The following is a 27,355-nucleotide window of genomic DNA, read 5'->3' on the forward strand; positions in this document are numbered from 1 at the left end:
CCAGCTCGAGGCAGGAACCGACCGGCACCTCCCGCCCCGCGCGGCCCGGGGCCCCTCCGCTGTCCGCTCGGCCGGGCCCGGCCCCAGCCGCCCCCCCGCCCCCCCGGGCAGAGACGGGCAGGACAAGGTTTTACCACACGAGTTTATTTTAAATAAAACTTAACACAGATGCAGGCTTTGCAACCGGAGTGACGGACCAGACAAGCGATGCGACAGGGAGGCGATGGCCGGGGCAGGCGCTGCGTGCTGCTCTCTGCAAAACCCCCCCAGCGCCCCGCGGGGTGGCAGACCCGGCCCCGGGGGTCCTCAGTGGCCACGGGCGAGGGGAGGGGGTCCCGCAGCAGGAGAGGGTCGCCGCCGTCTCCACGCCGGGATCCCCTGCGGTGGCCAGGTCCCCCCCACCGCTGCCTGCATCTGCCCGTGCGGGCAGGCGGCTGCATCATCAGCCGGGCTGGGGTCTCTTCTTCATCCTCCCAGGAACCCAAAGCAACACCCCCCTCCTTGGAGCCGCATCCTCCCCGCCACCCGGGCCCCCACCCCCTGCAGTGGTCCCAGGGCCCCCGGCTCCGGCGCCCATCCCCAGGCTCCCGGGCTGGCAGGGCGCAGGCAGCACCCAGGAAAACACCCCGAGGACTCGGCCTTTCCCCTCTCACTCACAGCGCGGGGCAGGCGGGGGCACCGGGGCGGCTGCAGCACTCACACTGGAGGGGACAACGGAAATAAATATGGGGTGGGGGCGGCAAGGGCCGGGCCCCGGGCGCGATGGCCAGAGCCCATCCCCACCTCCAGCCCCGGCGTAGGTACAGCCCTGCTCCTCGCGGGATGGAACTCTATTTTATTATGGAGACAGTGGCTTCCCACCGGAGCTGCTGGACGCCGAGGCCGCGGGCTCGGCCGCTGGAGACCGTGATGGCGTGTGACAGTGCAGGGCGAGGCGCACAGGCTCAGACCTCAAATGTCTATGGTGGGGGAACGGCGCGGGGCGGCGCGGGGTGCGGGAGCGTGCCGGGGCTAGTACTCGTCCTGGTCCTCTGGCTGCTGCTCCTCCAGCTCGTCATCCTCCGGCGGGGCGAAGCCCTCCTGGCAACAGGGGGGCACAGGCGGCCGTCAGCCCGGGCATGGTGGGGGGTGGGCACTCCCGCTCCCGGCCGGCTCCCGCCTCAGCCCCGTGCCCCCTCCCGGCACGGCGCAAGGGCCTCGGCAGAGCCCAACTCCCCCCCGCAGAGGCCAGGAGCAGCCGTGGGGAAGGGGGGCTCATCCCAGGGAAGCCTGGGGGGCAGGCAAGGGACTGGGGGCACCGGCGGCGGGGTCCTGGGGGGGTGGCAGCGGTGCCCGGCCCTCACCTCCGTGGCGTAGAGGACGCTGACGATGCCGGTGATGATGGGGCTGTTCTCATTCTCGTGCTCCTGGCAGATGAGCTCGATGTCCCGCAGTTTGCTGAAGTAGAAATCCCGCTCCTTCTCCAGCCCGTCCACCGTCAGCTTCAGGTCCATCAGCTGCCGGGGGCCGCAGCCTTCAGCCCGCGGCGGGGAGGGGGCTGCTCCCCCCACACCCGGGGGGCTCCGCACCATCCCTTCCCTCCCTCCCACGCCGCGGCGTCCCGCGGCCCTGCCGGCAGCCGGGCACAGGCAGCGGCGGGCAGGGGTCCTGCCTACCTGCTGGTTGAGCTCCAGGATCTGCGCGTCGGCCTCGGTGCCCCCGTTACGGGCCGCGGGGGAGTTTTTCCGGAGGATGCTGCTGGGGACGTTGCTGAGGCGGGCCGGGTTCGACGTGCTCTTGGGGCCGGTGGGAGAGGTCCTCTGGGGGACTTGACAGCAGATGGGGACCGACAGGTTAATGCCGGCCTGGGGGGGCTGGCAGGGACCCCCCTCCCTGCGTCGTGCGGGGTGGCGGGGCCAGGAGGCAGCAGCAGGTAGCAAGGGCGGGCAGAGCACTCGGGGGCTGAGCTGCGGCTCCAGGCTGTCCTGCCCTGAGCCTCCCCCCTGCCTCAGTTTCCCCTGGCAGATCTCACCCCGGCCCCCCTCGAGGGGCGCTCGTGGCCTGGCTGGGGTTTGCCATGGGACGGGGGGGGTCCTTGACGTGGGGGCAGCACAGGGAACCCCAACACCCACGGAGCATCGCCCGCGGCCGGGAGCAGCCTGGCTGTGCAGCGGCACTGGGGCACTGTGGCAGCATGGCACGAGGGGGGGTGGCAGCCATGGGGGGGCCGGGGGGATAAACCACCCCCAGACCCGGGGTGAGCTCAGAGATGGCCGAGCCCTGCCCGGCTCCCGCGGGTCCCTCCGTTGGGGCACGCTGTCCCCTCCGCCCCGGGTGTCCCTGCAGACCCGCTCAGCTCCCCCGGTTGCAGGCAGGCAGGCAGTGGGGCGCAGGCAGGGGCGGGGGCGCGGGGGGGGACGCCCGGCTGCGGCCAGAGCAACGTGGGGTGCAGGAGGCCGGGTGGGAGGGCGGGGGGCAGCGCTCGCCGGGGGGACCCGGACATTACCTGCAGTGCCAATGGGTTTCTTGGGTTTGTTGAAGATGTGATCACCTGGGTTTGGGGGGGGCGCGACGTCCTGGCCCTGCCGCGCCAGCAGCGGGTTGTACTCCTTCCCGTCGTAGTTGGCGTCGAAGAACTTCTTAAACCACTGGATGAACTCGAAGTTGTCCTGGAACTTGCCCTTCACCAGCCTCTCCACCGCGATGATCTGGGGGGACACACGGAGGAGCTGGCACGGCTGCCCCCCGCCCCTCCGGCACGGCTGCCCCCCCCCCCCGGCACGGCCCCCCCGGCCGTGGACCTACTTTGTCCACTCCCATCTTCTTGAAGGCGGCCTGCAGCACCTTGAAGTTGTGGATGTACTCGTGCTCCAGCTTGGCCTGGAACTTCACCTTCCGCAGGTGGACGCAGCCGGGGAACAGCATGTCCATGAACTGGCAGTAGGCAGCCCCTGCGCCGGGCCCACACCGCGGCGTCAGGGGGGGCCGGCAGCGCCCCGCCGTCACGTCACCCCCCCCCCCCCCGCGCCCGTGCGTTGTGTGTCCCCCCCGCACCCCGGACCCGCACCCCACCTGAGCAGAGCTGCTCGATCTTGGTGTAGTTGAGCTGGAGGGAGTCGTTGACCCAGGCGAGCATGTCGTGGCGGCTCAGGTTCTCGCTGGTCACCGACGTCGAGTACACATTGACGGCCATGCCCCAGCTGCCGAGAGACGGGCGTCACGCCGGCGCCGGCACCCCGGTACGACCCCCAACCCGGCCCTGCTCCTCGCCGGCACCGGCAGGACTCAGGGTGCCCGCCCCACCCTGGCTGCGCCCCCAGGTACGGTGGGGGCACAACGGTCCCCAGCAGCCCCGTGGTGCCCACCCAGCCCGGCGGACCCCTGCCCCGAGGCACGGGACCCACCGCAGGACACGGATGCGGTGCAGGATTCGGCTCACAGGCAGGGGGTCCCGGGGGGAGCGGGCACTGCCGAGGGCGCTGCCCCTGCGCCGGGGAGCAGCTCCTTCCCCGCGCGTGGCCACGGGGGCCGGGGGCCGGTGCCGGCCCATAAGCCGCTTACGGCCCCCCCCGGCCCTCGCTGGCTGCCTAATCTGCCAGGGCCGGGATCGGGGTCCATTAGCGCAGGGCTTAGAGGGGCAACATCTGCCGGCAGGCACGGCCGCACACCCGCTCCCAGATGGTGGAGGGCTCTGCCCCGGCACCGCAGGAGCCGAGACCCCACAGCTGCGGCCCCGGCACGGCAGAGCGCGGGGGAGCCGTGCCAGGGCTGGGGCGGGGGGGGCACCGTCCCACTGGCTCCCACCAAACGCTTTGGAGAAGGGACTGTCCCTGCTGCAAGAGCGGGGTCCCCGTCCCGCCGCCCCTCCCCGAGAGCGGGGTCCCCCCCCGCCCGCCCCCCCTCGCAGCCCCCCCCAGCAGCGGTGTTAATCCGCTTCCCCTCTCCCCGGGGGCTCAGGCCCAGCTGCCGCCCGGGGGCTCTGCGGGAGGGAGCCGGCGTGGGGCCGGCACGGGGGGGCATCGCCTGCACCCCGACCCTCCCCGTGTGGGCTGGCCATGGGGTGCTGCACCCCGGGGTGCTGCCGTCTCCCGGTGCCCTCGTGCGAGGGGAGAAGGTGCCGGCAGCTGCAGCCACCCCCCCCCCCCCCGCTGGCTTGCGGCCTCGGTGCTGCCGTGACTCAGCACCGGTGATGCTGGCACAGCCGCACACCCCGGTTGAACCGCCACCGGCAGCTGAGCCAGCCGGTCCCCCGCTGGGGCTGGGACCCCCAGCGCCCCGTCCCACCCGCCCCACACAGTGCCCCATTGCCGGCACGCAGCGGGGGTGTCGGTATTTTTAGCCACGGGAGCTGCTGGAAACGAGGGCCCTGCGGCCACCACCAGCGCCGAGCCCCCGGCAGCCCCCGGCAGGGCATGGCGGGCACCGTCCCACTCCCCAGCGCCTTGCCAGGACCAAACGCACCGGCCGCAGCGCCTGTCCAAGCAGCCAAACGAACGCTGCCCGGCGCCGGCTGGGGTGCGGGCAGGGGTCCCCTCCCTCCGGCAGCACCGAGCTGAGTCATGCGCGGCGCAGAGCCAGAGCCACGCGCACTGCGGTGCGGCCGCCGCGGTGCAGCCGGGAAAGCAGCAGCGCTTGCCCGCTGCCAGGGTGGGCAGGGGCCCGGCAGGCCGGGGGGGGGGGGGGGGCTGCTGCAGGGGGGGGGGGGCTGCCTGCCCACCCTGGCGAGGAGCCAGCGGCTGGGTGACCCCCCCCCATTGCCGTCCTTTCCCGAAATAGCCGGGAGCAGCTGCCAGCGCCCTGCGCACACGGCAGAGCCGGAGCGGGGCTGGGCCGAGTGCCGGAGCCTCCCCGGCAGGATCCAGCCGCCGCACCGAGCTGAGGGGGGCCAGGTCTCGCCCCACTCAAACCGGGGGGACGCGTCCCGCCCGGACCTGGCACGCGGCTCTCCCGCCTCTCCTGGCACCCTGCCGTGGGCGCTTGCCGTGGGGCGCGTGCCACGCCATGCTGCGCAGGCTGCGGGACGGGGCACGCGCTGCCGGCACCCCGGAGATGAGCCCCCAGCCCTGCACGGCCGGGTCTGGGGGGACCCTTCCCACGCCGCAGCCGGGGGGGAGGGCAGCCCCCCACCAGGGACGCTCCCCGGCGGGCGAGGCGGTGCAGAGCCCGGAGCATGCCCCCCGAGCGGGGCTGGCCCGCAACGCCCTCCCCACACGGTGCGGCCCCCGACACCATCCCAGTGCCGGCACCAGGGTGAGGGTTGGGCCCCGGTGCCTTCCCCATCGCCCTTCCTCATCATCCCGCCAAGTGGAGCGAGCAGCCCCACGCAGCTCCCCACGGGCAGGCGACGCACCCGCACCCCCACCCCCACCCCTCGCCCCCCAGGATTCCCCCCGCGTTTCCCGACACGCTGCCGGCGTTGGTGCAGCCACGGCTTCCCCTTTGCCGAAGCGAGCCGAGGCCCGTGCCGGCAGCCTGCAGCCGCAGGGACGGGTTTCACAGCGGGGTGAATTTGGGTGTCACCACGCCAACCGCTCCCCGGCGTGCCGCTGCCGGCCGCACCCCGACTCCTGCACATGCCGCCACACATGCAAACCCGGCCGGGCGCACCCTGACCCCGCTCCGGCACGCGGCGTCGCCGAGCACCGGCACGGCACATCCCCAAGCAGCCGGAGCCGCTGGCGCTGTGAGGGAACACTCGCCGGGGTGCACGGTGCCACCCAGCTCATTTACCCTCCGAAACACCACGCCGGGCTTCAAAGCCCTCCGCCGCAGCCCTGAGCACGCCCCGGTGTAATGACAGGGAAGGGAAGGCTCGCGGCAGCCCTCCGGCCAGGGCAGGAGCCGGCCCCGCTGCCCGCCCCAGCCCCGACGCTGGGTGACGGACGCACCCAAGGCAGGGAGCCTCCGGCCCGGCCGGTTTGCACGCTGCCTCTGCCGCCGGCTGTTACAAAATACAACAACCAAAACCCACCAAAAATAAAAATTTAGCCCTGATTCCCAGCAAGCCGCAGGCAGAGGAGCCGTTCCGGCGCAGGGCTCGGCACACGGCTGGCTCGGTGGCGGGTGAGCACCGGCCCGGCTCTGCAGGCACGGGGTCCCTGGGCAGCAGCGGCTCGGCTCGGCAGCGTGGCTCCCGCCGGCGGCCCTTGGTGCCGGCCATGCCTCCCCCGCGCAGGCAGGTTGCGGGTGGTGGCGGCGGCACGGGGGGACGTGGGGGTCCGGGGCGCAGCCCCCGCCATGCAGGGGACCCCCCCGCTCCACGCTGCCGGCGCAGGGCGCCCGGGGCTGTGTCCGGCCAGCCGTGCTGACGGGGCAGGGGGGACGCTTACCGCTGCATTTTAATTGTCCGGCGGCCGAGCTGCTAATCAAGGCCCAACGGGGAACAAAACGCCGGGGCGCGTGTCTCTGCCCTGTCTCGCCAGCGCTGCCGGGGCACGGAGAGGTCGTCCAGCCCGGCTCCTCACGCCGACGGCAGGCACCGGCGTCCCACGCCGCAGCCCTCACCGGGCCGGGGCCAGCGCGCTCTGGCCAAACAAAGCGGGAGGAGAGTGAGGCCGGCGGCCGCGCCGGAGGTGTTTGCTCAGCACCGAGGCGGTGGTGCCAGCACCGGCTGCCAAGGCCGGGCACTGACTGCGCGTCGCTGCGGCTGCCCGGGGGCCGCGCTGGCCGGGCTGGGGGTCAGCGCTGGCCCCTCGCTGCCTGTGCCGGCCCGGCAGCACCGCCGCACCGGGGCGAGCTGGGCTGCTGCAACTCGCAGCTTCTATTTTGGGAGCCGTCCTGGTGGCTTCTCAAGTGACAAATACGCGAGGGGGGTGGCAGACAACCCAGCGGGGGCTGAGCGCGGCGCGGAGCTGCTGCGGTGCTGCCCGGCTGATCTGGCAGCTGGCAGGCAGCTCCCGCGGCAGGCAGGGTGGCCCAGGTGCGGGCAGGGTCGGCCACTGCGGACGTTCCCCCCAGCGCCGCTTCCCCCGATGCCGGGAGGGTCCCCGTGCCGTGCCAGGTCGGAGCCCACGCGCGGCAGATGGGTTTGCCATGGCACAGGCAGCACCCAGCTCCTCGCCAGGTCCGTCCCCCGGCACCTTTCCCAGTTTCCCGGCTCTTTGGCAGCGCCTGTCCCAGCCCGCGGCGAGGGAAACCGGCCGCTCGCACGCTGGGAGCTCGCGGCACGTGTCGGTGGCACTCGGTGCAGCCGTGGCACCCGGCGCCGTGCCGATGGGGACACGGGCGAGCACGGGCAGGGTGGCCTGGCCTCGCGGGTTCCCTGCCTGCTCCGCTCTCGCTAACCTAAATAACTTGAAATAGCAGCGGCAGGAGCATGTGCAGAGTGCGGTGCTGCCGGCAGCGCCTCCCACCGCGCCTGCTCCCCCCTCGCCCGCTCCGGCATCCTCATCCTGCACAGCATCCCTGAAATATTAATGCCGAGTGCCTTTTGATGATTCAAATTGGGTGGTGGTTAGAGCCGGCGCGGGGAGAGCCGCTCGGCAGCACCCCACGGCCGGGGCGGGGGACACCCACGCCGCAGAGCATCCCCCAGCCCCTCGGTGAGAGGCCCCACGTGTTTCGGCCACGCCACTCGCCGGGGAGAGCCCGTCCCCACGCGCGACGGGAGGGAGCCACCGTGGTGGCACACGACGGCACCGGGGGGCTGCGGGGGGGTTGTCACCGCAGCCTTGGGGACCCGCTCTTCCCCACGCGGCGAGAAGGTCCGTCGGCGGGGAGCACCGGGAAGGCACCGTCCCCCATCCCGACCCGCACCGGAGCGGGCACCGGTTGATGCCAGCGCTGCCGTCCTGCCCGCGCCCCGCTCGGCCCCGCCGTGACACCGTCAGGACGAGAGCGCGTCACGCTGTGGCGGGTCACCGCCGGCCGCCCGGGACCGCTCTGGCCAAGCCGGTGCCGCAGAGGCTCTGCCCGCCCGTCCCGGCAGCGTTCCCCCGCACCGGCACCCAGCGCCAGCCCCGCACCCGGCAGCGACCCGGGCCCGGCAGGAGCCCGCTAAGCCCGGGGGTCTCCCGGGGGGTGCCCGGCCCCGGTGATGCCCGGTACCGAGCGATGCCCGATACCCAGTGATGATGCCCGGTACGCGGTGATGGTGCCCGGTAACGAGCGATGCCCGGTCCCCGGTGATGGTGCCCGGTACCCGGCGTGGCGCGGTGCCGGGACTACAGCTCCCGCCGTTCCGTGCCGGGCCGTGCCGGGCCCTGCGGGAGACGCAGCCGGGGCGCAGGAGCGGCCGCCGCTGAGTCAGGCCGGACCCCGCCGCCACCGGCCCCGCGGGACCCCCCGGCCCCGGCCGCCCCATCCCCCCCCGGTTCGCTCCCCCCGCCCCCAGCCCCCCCCGCTGGCACGGCCGCTCCGTCACCGGGGACACCGGACGGACACCCCCCCCGCCCGCCCCGGCCGCTCCATCACCCGCGGCCCCGGAGCGCCCCCCCCCCCCCGTACCCCCCCCGCCCGGTTCCCGGGGGGGTGGCGCCGGCCGGTGCCGGGATGCGGGCGATGGCGGCTGCCCGGTTCGGTTGGGTTCGGTTGGGTTCGGTTGGGCCCGGTCCCTCCCCGCCCCGCGGTGCCGGTGCCGACCCGCACTCACCGCGCTCGGGCCGCGGCCGCTCCGGCCGCCGCTCCGCTCCCTCCGCACCGCGCCGGGCTCGCCGGGACCGGGCCGGGACCGCACGGGCCGCCCGCGCATGCGCCGCCGCCGCCACCAACTCCCCTCCCCGCGGGCGGGACCGGCCCCTGCTCCGCTCCGCCCCCGCCGCCATGGCAACGCGGCCGGGCCACGCCCCCTCCCGTCTCCCCGGCAACGCCGGCCGCGGGCCTGCCTCCCCCACAGCGCCCCCTGGCGGCGGGCGGCGACCACCTCCGCTCCGCCGGGACCCCGGGACCCCCCGGGACCCCCTGGGACCCTCTGGGACCCCCCGAGACACTCCCGAGACATCGGGACCCCCTCGGAGCCCTTCTGGAAGCCCCCTGAAACCCCTCCGAGACCCCCGAACCCCTCTGGGACCCCCTGAAACCCCCCCGGGACCCCCGGACCCCTCTCGGACCCCCCGGGACCCCCCTGGGGCGCCAGAGAGTCCTGGGACGTTTGGGACCCGCCCGTAGCCCGGGGATCCCCAGCGCCCCCGTGACACCCCTAAGAGCGGCTCCCAGGACCTCCCGCAGCCCCCGGGGTCCCCCCGGACACCCCGAGCCCCTGCGGTGGGACCCTTTGCACCCCCCCCCATACCCCGCACCCCCCAACCTACACCCCATCCCCGCCCCGCAGCCCCCCCGCACCCACGCATGTGTTTGTGCAACATAGCAGCGTGTGCGCGTGCGTGTGCACGCGTGTGCGTGTGCCCTCGCCCTCCCGTTGCGGAGGCGCGTGACCCACACGGCTGCCTGCGGCGGCGCTGCCACGATGCCCTCGGCCGTGTGGCGGCAGGGCCGGCTCCGTGTCCCCACGCATGTCCCCACGCGTGTCTCCACGCGTGTCCTCGCGGCAGGGCTGCGGATGCTCCCAGCACCCTCCTGGGCCCCGCTCGCCCCCAGCGCCGCAGCCATGGGTGGCCGCACGCCGGATCCGGTGCTGCGCGCCGCGGTGGCCGCGTGCTGGGGGCTCACCGTCCGGACGGGACCCCCGGGGCTGCGGCTGAATTAACGCTGCTCCCAGCTCGGCCGCAGCGCCGGCACCCGGCGATGCCGCAGCGTGTGGTGGGGGTCCATGTGCCGAAATCAGGGCCGTCCCAGGGGTGGCCTTGCACGCCCCAGGCGGGTGTCAGTGCCGCCACCACCAGCGCCGGGGGGGCAGCGGCAGGGGCTGACCCGGCGTGTCCGTGCCCAGACGCGCATGTCCTCGCACACGTGTCCGTGCACGCTGCTCCCCACGGGATGGGGCGCTCCCCCGCTCCCCCCAGGCAGCACCCAGCCCCACGCGGGGTGTCCGAGCCCCCCCCAGAGCCCTGCCCCGCCGGGGGCACCTCCCGAGGGGCAGCGGGGTGGGGGCTGACGGGGGTGGGCGTGCAGGGGACGCGGGGACGGTCCCAGACCCCCGGCAGGATGGGGGTGCAGGCGCACGGCCAACGCGCGGGGAGGCGGGGGTGATGCAGAGCCCCCCCCCCCCAGGCCTTACCCCAGCCCGGACCCCCAGCCCCCCCAAGCAGGCGCGGAGGCCGGGCGCTGTGAGAACGGTCTTTAATGAGCAAACAGAAACGTACTGCAGGTTCCTAAAACGGCCGACATGAACTACCTGGGGGGGGCAGGACCCCCCCGCGCCAGGCTGCGCCCACCCGGCCCCCCGCACACCTACAGGGACCATCTAGGGGGAAAGTGCACAAGGAACAATTCACATCTGACGCTGCCCCGGGACGGGCTGGGGAGGGGGCGGGGGGCTGGGGCACCCACCCCGTAGCACCAGCGCACGGCCGGGGGCACGACGGGGGCACGTGCCGCGGGTGCCCGGGAGCGTCGGCAGCACCGGGGTCCACGGCAGCCCCGCGGCAGGGGGTGGAGGGGCCGGGGTGAGGGGTGCTCCCGGCCCAGCGTGAAACAGGCACCCGCCGTCGTGCGGAGGAGTGCAGGTGCGTGCAATGAACATCTCACTGAGACCACGCATGGCGCAACGTACGTGTGCACACACGCGGCAGCGAGGAGCCTGCCGGCACTTCGCACAGAGAGATGCGTGTGTGCGTGCACGCGTGTGCCAGCGGGCAGCTGCCGGTACCACGCTTGCGCAGGCGTGCGCGTGCCGTGCCGCCGCTCGCTGCCGGGGCGTGCGAAGGGCTCACACGTCCCGCGTGGGGCCGGGGTGGGAGAGGAGGCGGGGGCCGGAGGGGGTGCAGGGATGGGGGGCAGCCCGGGGGTGGGAAGGGTGGAGGGGGGGTCCCTGCTTCTCCCCTAACGCTAGTGACACAAACCACTTCAGAGTATTTCCACGTGATGCACAAACAAGTCAAAAATTCACTGATCCAAACCCAACGTGCAAACAGAAAAGGGCCGGGGCAGGCCCACCGCTGCCCCCGTCCCCTCCCGCCGGCCGGGCCGCGGCCCCCCGGCCCCCACGCACGGCTGCCGGCTCAGGCTGCCGGCACGGCCCCGCGGGCAAGCCGAGGGCCGGGCAGGGCCCTCCGGTGCGAGGGGAGCCCCGCCGGAGCCGGGGTCCCGGGGTGGGGGGCGGCGTGGGGCCGGCGCCTGGTCCTCAGTTGGGGGACAGGTCCCCGGCTCTACCAAATGCCGCTCGACCGGCCTCCGGGGGGAGCGAGAATCCGGGCCGAAGCTCGCTTTGGAACGTGGTCATCGATCTGAGAACCTGCCGGACAGACGGACGGACGGGCATCAGGGCTGCCGGCACCGTGGTGAGAGCCCGACGGCCACCCCGGTACCCCCAGCCCTGCCGCCGGCACCGTGGAGACAGCGGGTGCTCGTGTGTCCCCCCCCCCCGGCACCCCTGCAGCCCCGCTCCCCCCTCGGCTGTGCCGCACGCGGTGAGTGAGCACCGGAGCACCGGAGCCTGGTGCAGCGCTGGCCGTGCTGGGACTGACGCTCGCGACGGCCCAGGCCCCAACGTCCCACCCCTGGCTTTGCCGGGAGCACCGAGCGGGGTGCCGGCAGGAAGCATCGCCCGAGGCTGCCGGCCCCGGCACGGCCGGCACTGAGCCACGGTGAGCGTGGGCAGCACACAGTGCCGCAGCCGAGGGAGCAGGGCGCAGCCAGCCCCACTCCCACCCGCGCACGGCACGCGGCTCGGTCCTGTCCGGCGCAGGGCAGCGCCGTGGCGGCTGCGCGGTGGGATGGTGGGTGCCGGCCAGAGCTGCGGGGGTCCCCCCCATCCCTCCGGTCCTGCTCCCCGGTACAGAGGTGCCTGCCGGGGCCAAACACAACGCACGCGCCGGCTCCGTCCTGCCCGCCCCGGCTGCCCCCTGCCCGGCACGGACCCCCGCCAGGCGCAGCCACGCGACGGACGGTGCAGGGAGGGATGGGCGAGGGCTGGGGGGGGCTGCGGGTCTGGGGATGGGGTCAGCTCCCTACTCTGCTCCGGGAGCACCGGGGCGGCACGGCCCCTGCCCAGGAGAAGGGGGTGGCACCCCGGGGTGGTGCCGGCGAGCCGCCGGTGAGGCCTGAGGGGGTCTGGGCAGGGGGCCGGGGCTGCCGGGACCCTCGCTGCGGCCCCGCTCTTACCGGACAGGCTGAAGCTGGACTCGTGGAGGTCCCTCATGCCCCCGTGTCGCGTGGCAGGCCGGGTGGGCGTATCGGCCAGGGGCGTCCCCGTCTCTTTTTTCCCGGCATGCACAACCACGGCCACGTCCCCCAGGTACGGGGTGCGATCCACACCCCGCAGCTTTAAACTCTGCCAGAAGGGAAAGAAAAAGCAGAGAGAGGGTCAGCCCGGGCGGCACCGTGCCGCGGGGGGGCTGCGGCCGGGGCGCGGGGGGGAGCACGGGGAACCCCGAGGTGTGAGCGGGGTTAGGGGGGCCACTGCCCTACAGCGGGGTGCGGATCAGCCGGGTGTGGGGGGAAGGAAGGGGGCCAGGGCACGCTGCGGCGAGGGGAGGGGGCTGTGGCTGGGGAGGGGGGGGCACCGAGCGGGATGCTGGCCGGGCTGCGGGGGTCCTGGTGCAGGAGGTGCCGGCGTGGAGCGGTGCCAGGGCAGGGGAAGGCGGGTGACCCCGGAGACGCAGCCCCTTGCCCCCATCCCCCCGGCAATGCCAAGCCCCCCCAGCAGCGAGACGCAGGCGGGTGCTCGGAGCGGCCGGTGCAGGCAGGCAGTGGCCGGTGCAGACGCAGCAGCAGGACCCTGCCCCGTGCCCCCCCCGGTGCCGCCCCGGCCGCGCACGGCTCCAGCCGGGCACCCCGGCGTTGGGCATCGGCTCCCCGGGACCGTGCTGGGGCCCCCGGCCGGCCCCTTCCCTCGCAGCACCAGCACCACGTCGAGCCCCCGGCGCATCCCCCACGGCCGGCGAAAGGTGCGGGGACACAAGCGGTCCCCAGCGCCGGGGTCTGCCGGCTTGGGGCGCACGGCCAGGCAGGGGACGGGGCACCGAGGGGGGCAGAGGGGAGGAGAGGGGCGTCTGAACCCCCCGAGCGTGGGCAAGACCTGCCCTGCAGCCCGGAGACGCGCGCACCGGGGTCCCCTCCTGTCCCTGCCCCGGTGCACGTGGGGTCACCGGGGGCTGCGCAGGGGGACCCGGCCAAGGCAGACAGCCCGGGGGGGCACGGTGCGGGGGACCCCGACACTCGGCACGCACCTTGCACACGTCGGGACAACCGCCGGCCGCAGCAGCACGCAGGGCGACCGTCACCAGACCCTCTGCACCGGCGCCACGTGGGCAAGGGCCCGGGGAAGGGCGGGAGCTGCGGCGGGGGGGGTCCTCCATCGTACGCCCACCCCAGGGACCCCACTGCCGGCGCTCGCCCCCGGCTGGGCACCGCCGCTGCCGTCCTTCCCCATCCCCGGCACGAGGCACGCTGCGCTCCCACCGTGCGATGCTCCAGGGCGCTACCGACCGCGGCACGGCATGGCACGGGGGCGGCACAGACCTGTCCTCCCAGCACCGGCAGCGCTGACCCGTGCCGCTGGGACCACCGCGGCCACCCCCTCCCTCGCCCCCTCCGGCAGCCAGGAGCCAGGCACGGCGCAGCCCTGCCCCACGGCGCGGCACAGCGCCGGCACGGCCCCCGCCACCCCCCTACCTTCTCCCGCTGCACCAGCTTCTTGTAGATGGAGTCCGGGAAGGAGCGGAGCGGGCAGAACTTGCCGGTGCCCTCGGCGCACATGAAGACGCCGTTCTCGTAGACCACGCGCCCGCGGCTGATGGTGACCAGGGGCACGCCGTGGCACCGCATGTTCTCGTACAGGTTGATGTCCCCCCCCTGCACCTGGGTGCTGGCCGAGATGGTCCTGGGAGGGCGGACGGGGCGGTGAGCGGGCGGCCGGCGGCACGGGGAGCCCCCTCCCTGCCCCCCCCCCCCCCCCCCGGCTGCACCTACTTGGTGGCCTCGGGGTCCCAGACCACGACGTCGGCGTCGGCCCCGGGGATGATCCGGCCCTTGCGGGGGTACAGGTTGTGGATCTTGGCGGCGTTGGAGCTGGTCACGGCCACAAAGCGGTTCTCATCCATCTTGCCCCCGACCTGCCGCCGGAGCCGGGGGTGAGGATGTGCCGGGGCCGCATCCTGCGCCGGCCCTGCAGCGCCGCCCAGACGCTTCCGCCCCGTCCCTCGTGCCCTGGGCTGCCCAAAGCCCCCAAGCCCCCCCGGGGGTGCTGCCGGGGCCGTGCCCCTTGCTGGGACCGCTGGGTCGTACTGGGGAGCACCTCGCCTGCCCCCAGGCCAGAGGGCAAACGCCCCACGGGGCGTCCCGTGGGACCCCGGGAAAGGGCCCTCCCGCCCCGACGCCGGACCCACTGCCGAGCCCCCCCAGAGCCGGGGGGTGCCAGCCCCATCCCGGGGTGCCCGTGGGCAGGGGAGGGGTGGGGGGCCCCGTACCACGCCTCGCTCCCAGATGATGTTCATGCGGTCCTGCACCCCGCTGACGCCGTGGGGGATCTTGGTGAAGTCCTCCTTGCCCATGGCTTTCTGCTTGGTGCTGAAGGGCCGGTGGTCCGAGGCCACGATGTTCAGCGTGTCGCTGCGGGAGGACGGGGCAGCGCCGCTGACGGCACGGCTGGGGCGGCTCGGCCACGGTCAGCCGGCCGGGAGTGGGGTGCCCGGGGAGCAGGGCACACATGCAGTGGGGTGCCCAGGGAGCTCAGCACCCGGGGAGTGGGGTGCCCAGGGGAGCATGGTGCTTGGGGAGTGGGGTGCACAGGGATTGGGGTGCCCAGGGAGCTCCGCACCTACACAGTGGGGTGTCCGGGGAATGGAGCACCCACACAGTGGGGTGCCCAGGGAGCTCAGCACCTGGGGAGCAGAGGGGTGCCCAGGGGAGCATGGTGCTTGGGGAGTGGGGTGCACAGGGATCGGGGTGCCCAGGGAGCTCTGCACCCACACAGTGGGGTGCCCGGGGAATGGTACACCCATGCAGTGGGGTGCCCATGGAGGGGGTGCCCGGGGAGCTTAGCACCTGGGGAGCAGGGGGGTGCCCAGGGAGCTCAGCACCCATCCCAGGTGCTCAGCGGGTGCTTGGGAAGTGCAGCACCCGGAGAGCGAGACCCCGCAGGAGCACGGTGTTTGGCACCCGAGGTGCCCGGAAAGCCGGTGCCCAAGAAGTGAGGTACTGGGGATGGGGTGCACGGGGGGCTACCCCAAGGAGCAGGGTGCCTGAAGGGTGAGGTGTCTGCAGAGCACGGCACCGGGGGAGCAGGGTGCCCAAAAGTGTGATGCCGGGGCGACGGGGCAGCCAGACGGCGTGGCACCCGAGAGCGGGACGCCCGGGCACGCCGGACACCGGGGATGCCTGGAGAGCGCCGGCAAGCGTGGCAGGGAAGCACGGCCCGCGGAGAGGGGTGCCCGGGGCGTGCGGGGTGCCGGGGTGCCTCACTTGGCGAGCAGGCTCATGAGGTAGGCGGAGGTGTTGGTGTCCAGGCGCAGCGGCGGCACGGTGACGTAGGCGGCGGCGTGGAACCAGTCCTGGTGGTAGTAGTGCAGCCCGGTGAGCGTGGCGTGTGCCGTGGTCGTCTCCGCGTACACCACCTTCCCTGCCGGGGCAGAGGCACACACGCGTGGGGCTGGTGTGCAAGGGAGGGGCGTGCACGGGTAGGCGTGCAAGGCGTGCTCTGCCTATGTCTGTGTCTCTGCAGGCAGCGTGTGCCCCCGTCTGGGCATGTGCCCGTGTGCACACGTGTGCTTACGCCTGTGACCCGCGTCTGTGCAAGCAGAGCTGCGGGTGCCTGGTGGCTGCGGGCCCACGTGTGCACACGCATCACACCCCCACACGCACACACGTGCTCCTATGTCCACGTGTCCGTTCCTGCCTGCGTGAGACCCCCACGTGTCTCTGCGTGTGCGTGGCCCCGTACCTCCCGTGCCGTGTGTGCCCACACCTCTGCACACGACACGGCCCTGCACGCGCCCGTGTCATTCCCGGTGCCCTGCGTGCGTCCCGTGTCTGTGGGTGTCCACACACGTGCCCTTATCCACACCCATCTGTGTCGGTGTGTGCCTATGGCCCTGCGCGTGCCCCACATCCGTGACCTTGCACGGGCTCACGCCTGATTGTGCCCGCACGGCAGGGGGCGGAGCCACAGCGCCCGGGGGGGGCGGAGCCACAGCGCCCGGGGGGGGCGGAGCCACAGCGCCCGGGGGGGGCGGAGCCACAGCGCCCGGGGGGGGCGGAGCCACAGCGCCCGGGGGGGGCGGAGCCACAGCGCCCGGGGGGGGCGGAGCCACAGCGCCCGGGGGGGCGGAGCCACAGCGCCCGGGGGGGGCGGAGCCACAGCGCCCGGGGGGGGCGGAGCCACAGCGCCCGGGGGGGAACAGGGGGCTCCGGCTGCGGGGGCGTGGCCAGAGGACTGGTGGGCGTGGCCAGAGGACTGGTGGGCGTGGCCAGAGGACTGGGGGACACGGAGGTTTCCCCCCCCCCAGTGGGTCCAGACCCCCCCCCCCCCTCCCCCGCGCTGAGTTCCTGGGGGTTTCCACATCCCACCCCCACTGCCAGCCCTGGGGAGGGGCCACATCCTGCCCCAGGCGTGGGGGGCCAATGCTTTTTGGGGGGGGGGGGTGACCCCCTACCTTGCATCTTGGCGGCGGCGATGACATCCCCTGCGGACATGCTGGAGACGTTCACCAAGTAGACGGGGCAGTGGGTCTGCGGAGGGGGGGGGGGGGGGGTCAGTGCCCCCATGGCCCCCTGGCGCCACGGGGGGGTCCCCGCGCCCCGGTAGGGGCGCGGGGACCCCCCCGTGGAACCAGGGTGCCCACCCCAAAAGGCGATGCCCCAGCCACGGGATAAGGTGCGATGCCCACCGCACTCCGGCACAACCACGTGCCACACACCCAGCTCGTTCGGGGCGGGTGGGACCCCGGCGCGGACCCGTGGCAGGGTTCGGTCCTGGCCACCCGGCTCGGGAGCGCTCACCCTGTTGGCAATGGTGATGACGCGGTGCGTGGCCTCGGCTTCCAGCTGCGGAGAGAGAGCCGGCGGTGAGATGCACGGCACGGCAAAACATCCCGGATGGGTGTGCAGATGGGGGTGTGGATAGACATGCTGGTGCGCGGATGGGTGAGCAGACGGTGTGCAAGCGGTGCAGAGGTGGGCGTGCAAATGGTGTGTGTGGACGGCACGTGTGTGGCGTGCAGATGGGTGCACGGACGGCAGGGATGGGTGCGTGGGTGGCGCAGATGGGTGCACGGGCGATGCCAGCTATGAGGGTGCCCCCGAGCATCCCAGCCACGTCCAGGGCCACCAGCAGTCACCTACCTCTTCGGGCCGGCTGATTTCGATGCCCTCCGGCCCCGTGATGCCCAGGTCCAGCGCCTCCTTCGCTCCCTAGGGAACGGGGAGGGGGGGGTGTCAGGCTGGGGGCGACACGGGGGGCTCTGCCCCATCGCCGCCGGGCTCCCCCGTGGGCATCCCCGGTCCCCAGCGCTCACCTCGGCCACCAGCTCGCCGTTCTCGGCGTGGACCCGGGCGATGGCACCAATGTCGCGGCAGGCCCGGAAGACCTGGTAGAGCTCGCTGTCCCGCAGCATGTACAGGTCCTTGTAGGTCATGAACATCTGGAAGGAGTTCACCCCCTTCTCCCGCACCAGCGTCTCCATCTCCGCCTTCACCTGTGCCGGGACAGGGGGGGTCAGCGCGGTGGGGGGGACACGACCGCTCCGGGGTGCGCAGGCAGCCATGGGACCCGCTCCTCCCCCCGCCACGGGGCAGGGACCGACACGTCGTCCCTGGGGACGTGAGACGCAGGATTGTGCACACACCGCGGGGCGAGCCGGGGAGCGACAGATGCTGGGGGGGAGCGGGGAGGATTTTGTTCGCCACGATCTGGCCCTGGCCTGGCTGGATCCCCGGTGTGCCGGTGCTGGGATGCACCCGGGGGCACCCGCTCCATCCCCACCCATCCCCTACACTGCCTGGGGGGGGTCTGGCCGGGCCACGGGGCACACAGGGGCCGGGGTCTCCCGGCTCAAACGCGGCTCAAGCCCGGCCTGACCCCGCTCCGGCAGCTTCGGTGGGGATTGAGGTGCCATGGGACGGGGTCTGGGCGCCGAGCAGGGCCAGCACCCGTGGGGGTCGTGCTGCAGGATGGGGTGTCCCCCCCGGCCGGGACTGCTGTGCCCGCGCACCCCAGTGCCCTTCCCGGAGCGGCAGCTCCTTCCCCGCTCCGGCGAGGGGCTCAGCCCCACGGAGACCCCCTGCCCCGCTGAGCCCGGCTCAAGGCAGCTCAAAAGGCAGCCTGGGGGCTCAGCCCACCCCAACGAGCAGCTAATGGGATCAGCGGGGCCGGGAATTAGCCCTGGCCGCAGCAGCTGCTCCCGGGCACTCGCTGTGCCGCGAGCCGGAGCCGCGCCGTGCCGGCGTTGCCGGACTCACCTTGGGCGCCCACCAAGTGATGCCCATGTGCAGGGCGTAGTCGCAGCAGACCTTGGGGTCGGCCAGGCTGCGGCACTTCTCGTAGGCGTCCAGCAGCGAGGTCTCCTTGTCGGGCAGGACGTGGCCGATGATCATCGTCGTTCCCCCGACCAGGGCTGCCTGCGGGTTACGGGGGACAGCGGTGGTCGGGGGGGGGGGTGTGGAGTCGCCCTGCTGGGGAACGGCCCCCGGCGGTGCTGCCCACGCTGCGGGACGGCACTGATCCTGCTGGGCTGGGACAGCCAGGCTCGGGGCACGGCGTTGCCCACGGGCAGGTGGGAGCCCTGGGCTGGGCCCCGTTGCAGGCAGGGGTCCCCCCGCATCACCCTGGGGTGCAACTGTCCCCCCCGCAGCGCCCTCGTCCTGCCTGCGGCTGCCCGGTTGCAGCAGCACATCTGGGTGCACGGCACATCTGGAGAGCCCCGTCCTGCCTCATGCCGCCCACCGGGGCGCCAACGGCCCCCCCCCCCCCCCCCCCCAGCACCAACTGATGGATTTGGGGTGCCAGGGGGACGCCCTGCCTGGGCCAGGCACCGTAGCCCCCCCAGCCGCATCCCTGGTGCGGGGCCCGATCCGGGATGGGGCTGCTGAGCCCAGCCCCGGCAGCACAGGGGGCAGGGAGACCCCCCCCGCCGCAGCATGCGTGGGCAGCAGGGCGGGCGCCGTCGCACCCGGCGGTGTCCCCGGCTCACCCGGCCCGGCTAATCCCCAAAGCTCCTTTACCAATTGGCCCTGGCGGTCTGGCGCAGGCCGGCGGCGCTGGCACGGTGCTGTGAGGCAGCCTGCCGGGATGGGGACGGGGAGCAGGCATGGCACGGGGCGCCCGCAGTGACCGCACCGAACCTGTGCCCTCCGGCACATCTCTGGACCCCTCACCGTGCCGCGGCATGGGACCCTCCCCCCTTTGCCGCAGCAGCCGTGGCAAAGCCGAGCCCCCTGCCCAGGGCTGCTGGGCACCCCGGGGCCAGGCACGGCCAGCGCCGGCCCGGCACAATGGCTGCTCTGTGCGGGGCGCTGGAGACAGGCAGCCCCGGCGCTGCCCGGGACGAGCCCACACCGGCCCCTCGGCACCCCCAGGCAGCGGCACCCGGTGCACAGCACTGCCGGCCCACGGCAGGGCCCTGCAGCGCTGGGAGGGCCCCCCGCCGGGCTGGCACCCCCACGGCAGCCTTGGTGCTTTAGGTGCCTCTGGCAGAGCCGGGCCCGAGCTTGCCGTGCCCTGGTCCGGTGCTGGACGAGCATCCCCCCCCCCGGCAGGGTCTGCGCCGACGGGTCCCTGGGTGGGACAGAGCACCTTTGCTGGGGACCCTCTCGGCGCACCCACCCCTCTGCTCGGGCAGGGGAGCCAGGCTGCCGGCCAGCAGCGTGCGGGGAGCAGGGGGGCCCCGTGCCGGCACAGGGTGCCACGGCCCCGGCGGGGGAGGAGGATGCTCCCAGCAAGGGGACCCGATGGATGGGGACATGGGGACAGGCGGTGCCACGCCAGGCTGCCGGGGAGCCGACGCAGGCAGCTGCCTGCCGTGCCGGGGCGGAGACCCTGCCCACACCACACAGCTCCCGCCGCTGGGGCCCGGCCACCAAACTCTCGCCTGCCCGGCATCCCCCTTGGCCGCAGAAGCTCCACGCCGACCCGCTGCGGCACCCGCCGGCACCCAAGCTGGGAGCAAACCCCCCTGCCGGGGCTCGGGCAGAGCCTGGGGGGTGCGGGGGGGGGGGCCCGGCCGGGCGGTACCTTGGTGCCGTGGTAGAAGTCATCCACGCAGGTGGCGTTCATGAAAGTCTGGTGGAAGTGGGTGCTGGTGTCGATGCCGCCGGGGATGACGAGCTTGCCGGTAGCGTCGATGACCTTGGCCCCGCCGGGGATCATGAGCTCGCGACCCACTTGCTGGATGATGCCGTTCTCGATGTAGACGTCCGCCTCCAGCGTGCAGTCGTCGTTCACCACCTTCCCCCCCTTGATGAGGATCCGCATGGTGGCCGCGTTGGCCAGCATGGCGCTGCGAGGGCAGGCGTCAGCCCCGGGGTGGCCGCTGGCTGCCCCCCGTCCCGCACAGCCCCCCGGGGCCGAGTGGGGCTCACCCCCCGTCGCCCACCCCTGGGGGTCCCGGGCCGGCCCGGTGCTGCCGCCATGGGGGCGGGTCACCCTTCTCGGCACGGGACCCGGTGCAGGCAGCAGGCAGGGTGCCGGGCAGCCCCGCGGCTGCGCGTCCGCCATGGCCACCCCCGCCCTGGGCCATGTCAACGCTGGATTATCCTGGGAAATCCGTGGAGAGGGGGGGCCCGGGCACCGAGTCAGGAGCTGCCGCCCTGCCGAGCCCCCCTGCTCTGGCGACGTGAGCCTGCGCCTCGGCCAGCGCTGCCCACCCCCAGCCCCAGCCCCGGACTGCCGGGCCCCCACCTCTGCCAGCACCGCGCGCTGCCCTCCTCACCCCCCCGGCTGTGGGCAGGGACCCGGGGCGAGGGAGGGGGCCGAGTCCCGGCTGCTGGTGCTGCACGTGCCGAGGGGACGCTGCCGGGGCTTCTCCCTGGGGGGCGAGCACCCGTGCCCGGCGCAGGCTGCCCGCCTCTGCCCCACGGCCCCACACGGTGCCGGCTCTGCCGGAGCCCCCGCGCTGCCCCTGCGCCGCCTCAGCCCCCGGCGGTGAGGGGGCTCCCCAGACACGATCCATAATTCATGCGTTAGATGAAGGTCAAACGCCATCGACCCGTCTGAGCGGGGACGGCACACGCAGGCGCCCCGGGGCCACGAGGTGGGCAGGGACCCTGTGCAGGGACCCCCGGGGTGCTGCCTGCCGGGCCGTGCCCGGCGCGGACAAAGGCCAGGGCGCACACGTGGGCAGCACGGTACTGCCCGGCCTCGCCGGCACAAGCCTACGGCGGCGCCGGCTGCGGCTGGCCCGCTCCGAGCAGCCCCGGTGTGAGCAGACCCCAGCGCCCACCTGACCCCAGTGCCCCGGACGAGCACGGTGCACGGTGTCCCTGCCGCGACGCCGGGGCCAGCGCCGAGCCATGGGGCAGAGGGTGCTGCTGGCGGGGCACGGTCCCTTGCGGCGAGGGGCTGCCCGGCACCCCCACAGCCCTGCCGTTGCTCCGTGCGGATGCCGGGGCACCGCTCCGAAGGGACGTGCCAGCAATTCCCAGCCGCCCAGCAAAACGCTGGCTCGGCAGCAAATGGCTTCCCCGGGCGCCGGACCTGGCGGGGAGCCGTGGCGGCCAGCGAGGCTGAGCCGGGCCTTGCCGGCAGCTGAGCATTCCCGGCACCGCGGGCAGGAGCAGCTGCCTGGGAAGGGCGAGCAGCCGTGCCTGCCACGGGACCACCATGGCGCTGGGGCCGGGGGGGCACCGGGAGCCCTTCCCAGGCCGGCTCCTGCCCCGGGGCTCCGCGATGGCAGTGCCAGCCGTGCTGCGGGTGAGGCCGGTGCCGGCCCCGTGCCCTGTCCCGCTGCTCTGCCCTGGCACAGCCAGCCCCTGCCGCGGTCCTGCAGGCAGCCCCCCCGCCACCGGGAACCCTCCTGGGAAAGGCGGCCCCCGCCCTGCCAGGAACGCCACCGCCAGGCACAGCTGCACCGGCTGCCGAGGGACGGCAGAGGAGAACGGGTCCCGGGGGGCCGAGGGGACCCGCGGCTGCACTGCCAGCCCCAGGGGGACGCAGGGCACGGCCCCCACTGGAGACCTGCCGAGCCCCCGCGCCAGCAGCGGCCGGGATGGGGCGAGGGGTCGGGGCAGAGACTGACCTCGGCGGGGCAAGGGACCGTGGGAGACGCGGTGATGCCCACGGGAGACGCGGTGATGCCTGCTGCCCCCCCGGGACCCCAGGGCAGGGGTGTGCCGCGCAGGACGGTGCTCACGCGGCGCAGGAGCGGGGCTGTGGGAGCGAAGTGGTGCACGGCACCCCGAGATGAAAGCGGGTTGCTGTGACGGACGGATCTGGAGCGCGGCAGCGTGCGGGGAGCAGCCTGCGCCGGGTCCCGGCAGTGCCGCAGCATCCCCCCGCCGTGCGGCATGGGCAGGGCCCCCCAGCATGGGTGGGATGGGAGGACGGGGCACCCGCCGTGCCCCGTGCTCCACAAATGGGGACGGGACCTGACCCACCCTGGGGTCCCGCACAGCCTGGCCCAGCCGGTGCCGCGCAGGCAGGACCGTGCTGCCAGCTGGATGCGGGAGGGCTGGCGGGGGGTGGGGTGGGCTCTCCAGCCCCACAGGTGGGGTGGGAAGAGGGTGGCTGCCAGGGGCGTGCTGGATGGGGGTGAGCGTGGCGGAGCGCGGTGCTGGCTGTGGGGACAGAGCGTTGCTCGGGGACGCAGGCGAGGGCGAGCCCAGCGTGGGCTGGACACGATGGACAGACAAGGGCTGGCAGCTCGACACGCTGCCCGTGGACTTGGCCACCACGGAGCCGCCCACGCCACCGCGCTCCCCCCACCCCGCTGTGCCGGGCCCCTTTCCTGTCCCCTCCTCGGGGACCTGGCCGGCCGCCCCCTGCACCCAGCCCTGGGGACGGCCCTGCCACCCCGGCACCTGCACCGCTAGCCACCGCTCCGGCCGTCACGCCGGTCCCCGTGCCCAGCCCAGGCTGCCCACCGCCAACTGCCCGGCACACCAGTCCCTCCCGGCGCACACCGAGCACCCCCAGGGGCTCTTCCCCCCTGTCCCCCGGGCTGTGCCGCAGTGCCAGCATGGCACAGCCTGTCCTGGAAACACCCGGGCTCTCGCCTGCGCCCCGGCGAGCCGCTGCGGCGTGGTGGCACCGCCAGCATCAGGCCGTGGCAGCTGCTCGCTGAGGCGGGAGGTTTCCGTGAGACAACAGGTTCCCCGGGCAGGGCAGAAACGCAGCGTCAGCGCTGGGGGGGCCGTGAGCATCCTCGGGGACCCCTCGCCTGGCCCCACCACTGCAGCCGGCAGCCCTGTGCCGCAGGCCCCCGGCTCGGCCGTCCTTGGGCGCTGCCGGCAGCCTGGCCGAGCCCCGGGAGGCGGGGGGCCGTGGCGGTGCTTCCCGGCATACAAAGCAGCGCGGCCATCTCGGGGGGCTCGCGGCCCCCCCAGCGCACGCCGGCTGCTCCACCGGCCCCGAGCCGCGGGGGCTGGCAGGGCGGGGGCGCGGGGACAGCTGTGACCCCAGCAGGACAAAGGGACCCTGCCCCGGCGGGGGCTGCCGGGGGGGGCACCTGTTGGGGCCGGGGTGGCCGCTGGGCCCAGCCTTTGTGCCGGGACGGTGGGGGCTGCGGCGCGGACGCACACAGAGCCGCATTGTGCGGTGAGGCGAGGCGAGAGGCTGCTCCCGCGCCTGGCCTGCTGCGGCCCCTCCACCGCCCCCCGCTTTTGTCTGTGCCGGTGAGCCCCCCCGGCACCCACCCCCCCGGCTGGGCCCTGGCCGGGACCCTCCTTTGTCAGGGACCGGGCCCGGTGACCGTCCGCTCCCGGGCAGGATCAGCCCCGCCGGTGACACCAAACCATGAGCACCGCCTGCCCGCGGCGGCAGCTGGGTGGGCATCGCCCCCGCCCAGGAGATGCCTCTTGGGGGGTCACGACCGCCACGTCCCCCCAGCCCTGCCCCTTCCTCGGTTTCGGTTCGGACACAGCCAGGCCGGGAGCCGGCGTCCCGCTCCGGTGCTGCACGAGAGGCCGGGGCTGCCGTGCCCCGCTGCCGGGGGCCCGCTGACCGCCGGATGAGCTCCAGTGCCGGGGTGACCAAGCCACCACCCAGGGAGGGACGGGGAGACCGGGGCTGCCCCCGCGGTGACACGGGGACCACGATCCACGGGCGAAGGGCCGGGGATGCTCCGGCAGAGCCGGTGCCCGTGCCGCCAAGCCCGGGATGCTGCGGGCGTGCGAGCAGCCGGTCGCGGTCCCCACGGGCACCTTGGCACGGCAGGCTCCGCGGCACGCCGCACGCCACGGCACGGCCACACCCGAGCGAGTGCGGGGCGCTGCCGCCGCAGAGGGGTACCGGGGGGCCGGCGGGATCCCCCAGCCGCGTCCCGGGGTCCCCGGACGCCGAGCCCGGGGGGTGCCGGGGGGGGGGGGGGCGCGTCGCGGCCGGCACTGCGGCAGCACGGCGGGCACCGAACCCGGGTCCTGCCGGCCGGGGCTGCGGGGGATCCCCGGGCACAGAGCGGAGCTACGGGGGGTCCCCCCGGGTGCCCACCCCCGGCGCGGGGTGCGGGGCAGGGCGCAGCCCCGGTGCGGGGCCAGGCGCCGAGCGAGGAGCGGGGCCGGCGGGGCGGGGGGCGGCCCGGGGCGGGGGGCGGCGGGGCCCGGTGCCGGCTCGGGGGGTGCGGGCGGGTCCCGGCCCCGCAGACAAAGCCCGGTGCCGCCCAGCACAAAGGATGCTCCGAGCCGGGGCGGGGCCGCCCGGGAGCCCCGCGGAACAATGGGCCGGGCCCGGCGGGACCCCCGCCCGCCCCCGCCGCCCGCCCCCGCCCCCCCCCCCGCGCCCCGGGCTCCCCGCAGCGCCCCGGGGTCCCCGCTCCTCCGCGCCCCTGCTGCTGCCCCGCACCCGGTCGCGACACGGCGGCGGCGAGGGAGCCGAGCCCGTTCGGTCGGGGCGGCCGCGTCGCCGCACCCCGCCGAGCAGACCCCCGGCGCTGTCGCGACACGATCGCCCTGTCGCGACAGGTGACTCGCCGTACGTCGGCGGGGACCGCACCTAACCCTTCCGCCCCGCGATGCTCCTCCGCGAGGCGGCCCGTGCGGGAGGGGAGCGGGACACTAGTCCCCCTCCTCGCCTGTCGCGACAGCCCCGCTTGTCGCGATGCACGCACCTGTCGCGATTACCCCGCCCGTCGCGATACGGTCGCGACGAGTCAGGTCCCACCGTTGCGGGGACGTGCGGCAACAGCCCAGCCCAGCCCAGCCCAGCCGGTACCTCCCGCTGCCGGTACCTCCCGCTGCCGGTACCTCCCGCTCCGGCTGCGCCAGCCGCGCTCCCCGTCCGCGATCGTCTCTCAACCAAACCTGCGCGGGGGGGGCGGGGCCTGCCCGCGGCCTCGACCAATGGCCGCCCGTCTTCCCCGCTGTGGGCGGGGCTAAGCCCCCCAGCAGGGTGGGCTGCGCGTGGCCTGACTGACAGGTGGCAGGGGCGGGGCCAGCCCCCAGGACCCCGCCCAGCGGCTGCCACCTGCCCGCGCGGTTGCCGTGGTGACGGGAGCAGACACAAAGGCGCGCGGGGGCGGCCCCGAGTAACCCCGACCCCGGGGACCCCCGCACCTCCCCATGGATGGACCCCCCCCCGCCCCCGGACACCCCCCCTCCGGTTCCCCATGGCCCCCCCATGGATGGACCCCCCCCCCCCCCAAGACCCCCGTGGACCCCCCCCCATGGACAGACACCCCCCCCATGGCCCCCCATGGATGGACCCCCTATGGACACACACACCCCCACACACACACCCCGATCCCCCATGGACCCCCCCCATGGACCCCCGCACCTCCCCATGGACACCCCCCCTCCCCGGACACCCCCCCTCCGGTTCCCCATGGCCCCCCCATGGATGGACCCCCCCCCCCCAATGACCCCCGTGGACCCCCCCCCCCATGGCCCCCATGGATGGACCCCCTATGGACCCCCCCCCCGCCAATCCCCCACGGATCCCTCCATGGACCCCCGCACCTCCCCATGGACACCCCCCCCCCCCATGACCCCTGTGGACTCCCCATGGACAGACACCCCCCCCCCCCCATAAACCCCCCATGGATGGCCCCCCCAGACCCCGACCGTACCCCTCCTGACACCCCCAGGTAATTCCCCCATGACCCCCCATGGCACCCCCCGACACCCCCACCCATAGCATGACATCACTCCTGCATGGCCACCCATGACATCCCCGTAAGGCCCTCCCAGTAACACCCAGCTGCGCCCAGTACAGCCCAGTACAGCCCAGTAGTGCCCAGTAACACCCCGCAGTGCCCAGTAACACCCAGTACAGCCCAGTAGCACCCAGCAGTGCCCAGTACAGCCCAGTAGCACCCAGCCAGTGCCCCGTAACACCCAGTACAGCCCAGTAGTACCCAGTACAGCCCAGTAACACCCAGCCAGTGCCCCGTAACACCCAGTACAGCCCAGTAGCACCCAGTACAGCCCAGTAGCATCCAGCTGTGCCCAGCACAGCCCAGAGGTGCTCAGTAGTGCCCAGCACAGCCCGGCAGATCCCACCAGCGCCCAGCACAGCCCAGTATCGCCCAGCCCACGCCAGCAGCCCCCAGTCACACCTGGTAGCCATGGCACGGCCCCTCTCAGTGGCCCAGGCTCAGAGCGTGTGGGGACGGGACATGGGAGGACACGGTGGACCGGTGGCATGGGGGATCCCACGTGCAGAATGTGGCTCCCAGTGCCCGGCAGTGCCAGGGCTGGTGCGTTGAGTGGGGACATGGGGCAGGGTCAGGGCTGCTGGAGGGATCTTGCTATCCCATCCCCATCCCCTTCATCCCATCCCCTTCATCCCATCCCCTTCATCCCATCCCATCCCATCCCATCCCCATCCCATCCCCATCCCCTTCATCCCATCCCCTTCATCCCATCCCATCCCATCCCATCCCCATCCCATCCCATCCCCTTCATCCCATCCCATCCCCATCCCATCCCCATCCCATCCCATCCCATCCCCATCCCCATCCCCATCCCCATCCCCATCCCATCCCCATCCCCATCCCCATCCCCATCCCATCCCCATCCCCATCCCATCCCATCCCCTTCATCCCATCCCATCCCAGCCCCATCCCCATCCCATCCCATCCCCATCCCCATCCCATCCCATCCCCATCCCATCCCATCCCCATCCCCATCCCATCCCCATCCCCATCCCCATCCCCATCCCCTTCATCCCATCCCCATCCCATCCCCTTCATCCCATCCCCATCCCATCCCCATCCCATCCCATCCCCATCCCCAT

General features: G+C 74.1%; 2 protein-coding genes across 10 annotated transcripts; both read right to left on the minus strand.

Moving 5' to 3' along the window:
- Positions 1-128: 128 nt before the first annotated feature.
- Positions 129-8,727, minus strand: MAPRE3 (microtubule associated protein RP/EB family member 3). 5 transcript variants are annotated; one of them, XM_054820064.1, is made up of 8 exons: positions 8,570-8,691; positions 6,309-6,503; positions 3,052-3,179; positions 2,785-2,930; positions 2,531-2,687; positions 1,656-1,807; positions 1,344-1,496; positions 129-1,080 (listed from the first exon to the last, which is right to left on the minus strand). In XM_054820064.1, the coding sequence occupies exons 2-8, from the start codon at positions 6,314-6,316 to the stop codon at positions 1,012-1,014; spliced, it is 813 nt and encodes a 270-aa protein (XP_054676039.1). In that variant the 5' UTR covers positions 6,317-6,503; positions 8,570-8,691; the 3' UTR covers positions 129-1,011. The 5 variants fall into 5 exon arrangements, with proteins under 5 accessions (XP_054676039.1, XP_054676037.1, XP_054676042.1 ...); XM_054820062.1 differs by having other exon boundaries at positions 2,486-2,687; positions 8,570-8,687; XM_054820067.1 differs by lacking the exon at positions 6,309-6,503 and having other exon boundaries at positions 2,486-2,687; positions 8,570-8,727.
- A 1,417-nt stretch (positions 8,728-10,144) lies between these two features.
- DPYSL5 (dihydropyrimidinase like 5) lies at positions 10,145-25,422 on the minus strand. Of its 5 annotated transcripts, none has more exons than XM_054820045.1 (13): positions 25,350-25,422; positions 20,204-20,468; positions 18,433-18,591; positions 17,490-17,669; positions 17,317-17,385; positions 16,975-17,019; positions 16,629-16,704; positions 15,439-15,595; positions 14,445-14,586; positions 13,948-14,090; positions 13,651-13,858; positions 12,139-12,307; positions 10,145-11,269 (listed from the first exon to the last, which is right to left on the minus strand). In XM_054820045.1, the coding sequence occupies exons 2-13, from the start codon at positions 20,462-20,464 to the stop codon at positions 11,184-11,186; spliced, it is 1,695 nt and encodes a 564-aa protein (XP_054676020.1). In that variant the 5' UTR covers positions 20,465-20,468; positions 25,350-25,422; the 3' UTR covers positions 10,145-11,183. The 5 variants fall into 5 exon arrangements, with proteins under 5 accessions (XP_054676020.1, XP_054676022.1, XP_054676018.1 ...); XM_054820047.1 differs by having other exon boundaries at positions 25,366-25,404; XM_054820043.1 differs by having other exon boundaries at positions 25,334-25,402.
- Between the last annotated feature and the right edge of the window lie 1,933 nt (positions 25,423-27,355).

The sequence above is a fragment of the Grus americana genome, chromosome 3, assembly GCF_028858705.1.
Source record: "Grus americana isolate bGruAme1 chromosome 3, bGruAme1.mat, whole genome shotgun sequence".
NCBI lineage: Eukaryota > Metazoa > Chordata > Aves > Gruiformes > Gruidae > Grus > Grus americana.